The 3,121-nt window shown below is 51.5% G+C and overlaps 2 protein-coding genes across 2 annotated transcripts; both read left to right on the top strand.

Annotated features, from left to right (window-relative positions):
• Nucleotides 1-706: 706 nt before the first annotated feature.
• Nucleotides 707-1,542, top strand: Triagg1_6855 (uncharacterized protein; the record flags this gene model as incomplete). Its single annotated transcript, XM_062901525.1, has 2 exons — nucleotides 707-1,347; nucleotides 1,410-1,542. 2 exons carry the CDS (start codon nucleotides 707-709, stop codon nucleotides 1,540-1,542), a joined length of 774 nt encoding a protein of 257 aa, XP_062754183.1.
• A 30-nt stretch (nucleotides 1,543-1,572) lies between these two features.
• Triagg1_6854 (uncharacterized protein) lies at nucleotides 1,573-2,477 on the top strand (the record flags this gene model as incomplete). The annotated part of the gene is made up of 2 exons (XM_062901524.1): nucleotides 1,573-1,835; nucleotides 2,201-2,477. The coding sequence occupies 2 exons, from the start codon at nucleotides 1,573-1,575 to the stop codon at nucleotides 2,475-2,477; spliced, it is 540 nt and encodes a 179-aa protein (XP_062754182.1).
• Between the last annotated feature and the right edge of the window lie 644 nt (nucleotides 2,478-3,121).

The raw sequence follows: 3,121 nt of genomic DNA, 5'->3' as shown, positions 1-3,121 counted from the left end.
TACGAATTGCAGCGTATGCTCGTAATAGCCAACAGCTTTTGGAGCCAGCTTGTCTGAACATATGCATGAGATGACCTATCAAACTTGCCAACATGGCCGGAAATACGCGTATGCTGACTCGAAAAGGTCACCGTCCGCACAAAAAACGCGTATATGTACTCGGTAGATTGATGCTATTTTGCTGCTACTGTACGAGTAGTAGTTTGACGGGCTGCGTGTTCGTACAGTGGAAGCGCATGCAAGTGCGTGTTCAGAGGATGAAGAGCGAGAAAATACTGCGATTGAAGTGGACCGGATCGAAGATTGTTGCCTTATTGCTATGAAGTGGCCGCGTTTTTGGCTCGTTGTCTTGCGGTTGCGGTTGCGGTCAAGGCAGAGGTTGGTTCATCGTACTCGCTTTTGAAGTGACACTTGGAAGATGAGGAGGAACGCAGCAGGAATTGTGAGACATCAATGGATGAAACCCCGCTTCCTTCGAATCATGGTGCAATTGGAGCTGAGTGGCGTCCGAAATCAGGGGCATCAGGATTCGTGTTTGAGTAGATGCTGTGTCTAGTTGTGTGTTTGTTGTGAATCGATCAGTATATTAAGAGGAGAAGAGAGTATAACTGTGGGCACACTGCTCTCCCACAATCTCTACGACTGAGCGCGCGTTGACGCATTTCTGCTATTGTTTGATTTGTTTTCAGCTTTGATATTTGCAAACATGTTTCGGCGAGCAGTGGTTGTCTTCGCCATCCTCGCCGCACTCGTTGGTGTCTTTGTTGCCGGACAGACTGCTCAAGAAGACCAAGCGTTTGTCAGTGGCCGCAACAACACGGTTCTTATCCTCGCCGACAGCCATCACGGGCTGTGTAACGCACATCTGGCCACAGTCTCGGCACTGGTAGAGAACCATCCGTTGGGTGAGGTGCACTATGCTTCCTTCTCCGGCATGGCATCGGACATTGAGCGCATCTCGAAGAATGCCAGAGCATTCAATCCAGATGCAAAGACACACTGGCACCAATTCGACGGCCCGAGCATCGTGGACGAGATCAAGGCGGCGGGCGGCTTGCTGGAGATTGTGACACCGCCGGGACTGCCTGGGCTGAAGGCGTTTGCAAAGATGATCCCATTCTTCATGACGGCATGGTCAGACGAGGCACATCTGAGCCTGTATCAACAGACTGTGGATATTATCCAAAAGGTTGATCCTGTTGTCGTGATCCTCGATTCGTTGCTCCGACCAAGTATCGATGCTACTGTGAATCTCAATCGCACGCGCGCTTACATCACTCCGAATGCGTTGGCAGACCTCTTGAGCCCCGTACAGCCCCGAGGAGCGCACTTTCGGAGATATCCTGGGTGAGTGTATTCGTACCGGTAACTAGAGATTGTATGAGGGAAACAGCTGATTTTGGGACCAGGATTGCTTCGGGTCTTCCTTTCCCTGTCCCCTGGAAAGACATCCCGTCCAACATGTATCAGCAACTGTACTTCATCATCAACTACCTCATGTCTTCAACCATAAAGAACAAGCGCTCCTCGCTCCAGGCGTAGGGAATCCCGAAAGCTGTCAACCTCTTTCAAATGTATCAAAAGGATATTCCGTGGATCGCCATGAGCTACCCCGAAGCGGGCTACCCCCTCGAGTATATCCCGGATAACTTTCACATAGTTGGTCCTCTAGTGCTCGATGCGGCGCCAGCTGAGACGCAGAGCGCTGAGCTGACGGGCTGGATCAAGCAGGCGCCGACGATCCTCGTGAACCTGGGCAGCGCGTTCCGATATGAGGAGCCGAGGGCTGTCGTCATGGCTGAAGCGATTGCCGCCGTGCTGGATGCCACGGATGTGTGAATCTCGTGGAAACTACGTAGGGAGAGTAAGTATGGCGATGGCTTCTTGGGGGGGGGGGGGGGGCGAAGAAGTATGTTGATGAGGGCCGGCTGCGGCTGGAGACGTGGCTGGATGTTGATCCGACGTCTTTGTACAACACTGGGGATATCGCGGTGTCGGTGCATCACGGAGGAGCCAACTGCTTCTATGAGACGGTTCTGTGAGTTGCTTCATTGTTTGATGTTTGATGCTTCCATCCCTTGTGCTTTCATTGTCCATTTCACCGTTGACTTCCTCCCCCCTAGCCCTACTATCAAACTTCTCAAATGTTGCCTAGCAAACAATTGTCAATTTCCACTAACACGGATCCAACACCGGACAGAGCCGGAATCCCGAGCGTCGTGCTCCCGCTATGGGCGGACCGTTACAATTACGCACAAACGGCAGAATATTTTGGCGTCGGCATTTGGCCCAACAAGAAGACGGCGCCGGGCTGGGAGGCTGCGGCCTTGACCGAGACCTTCCTGGAGGCGTTGAGCGGCAACACGAGCGTGACGATGCGTCAGAATGCCAAGGCTATTGCATTCAAGGGACACGAATATGGGGGCCGAAAACTGGCAGCTCAACTGGTTGCTGAGTTGGCGGCAGGTGGAAAATGAGGAGTGACCGGACGATACGCTTTCATACAATGCAGATATTGTTTGCTCTTTGGCAGGGTGGACAAGGATTTACACCCACATGTGCCTTGGCTTATGTAGTTGCTCATATGTTACAGACGTTAGCAGGGCGCTTGGGAGGACCACCTGATAGCCCCCGGACTTTGGGATTTGCTCTTTGATTGATCGCTTCCCAGAGATCTGGTGCCCCAGCTTTCTCCACACTTTGGGGTGCGGAGGTTAGTTTAGGGTCAGGCGAGATCATGAGATTGAGTGTGCGGGCTTTAGCCTTTTGTGGCGGCGTTGATGTTTGGGATCTGCTGATGATGGCGAATTGTGTCGAGGGGAATGGAACAAGGTTAATAGAATGTTAAAAAATCCCTTTTCGCATTCTTCAGCTGGATGAGCTGAGTTGTCAGACATATGCTGCGTAACAGTGAGTGTGAAACATTATTGCAGAGCGCCATTCAGCTACGGCTGAGCGTGGTGGCGTCCTTGGCTTTGATGAGATGTTGGGTACACGTGTTTATTCGGTAGTCTAGACTGTGCCGCTATTTGTTATTTACGGCACTGTTTGATATTTTATGTCTCCTTCGAGTTGTTGATAGATGGCTATTACGCTGCTTTGAGATTCTGAATGTTAGAGT

This window comes from Trichoderma aggressivum (assembly GCF_033847375.1).
Source record: "Trichoderma aggressivum f. europaeum strain CBS 100526 chromosome Unknown scaffold_028, whole genome shotgun sequence".
In the NCBI taxonomy this organism is placed as follows: domain Eukaryota; kingdom Fungi; phylum Ascomycota; class Sordariomycetes; order Hypocreales; family Hypocreaceae; genus Trichoderma; species Trichoderma aggressivum.
Note: the sequence above shows the minus strand (reverse complement) of the source record. Positions and strands in the feature narration are given on the sequence as shown.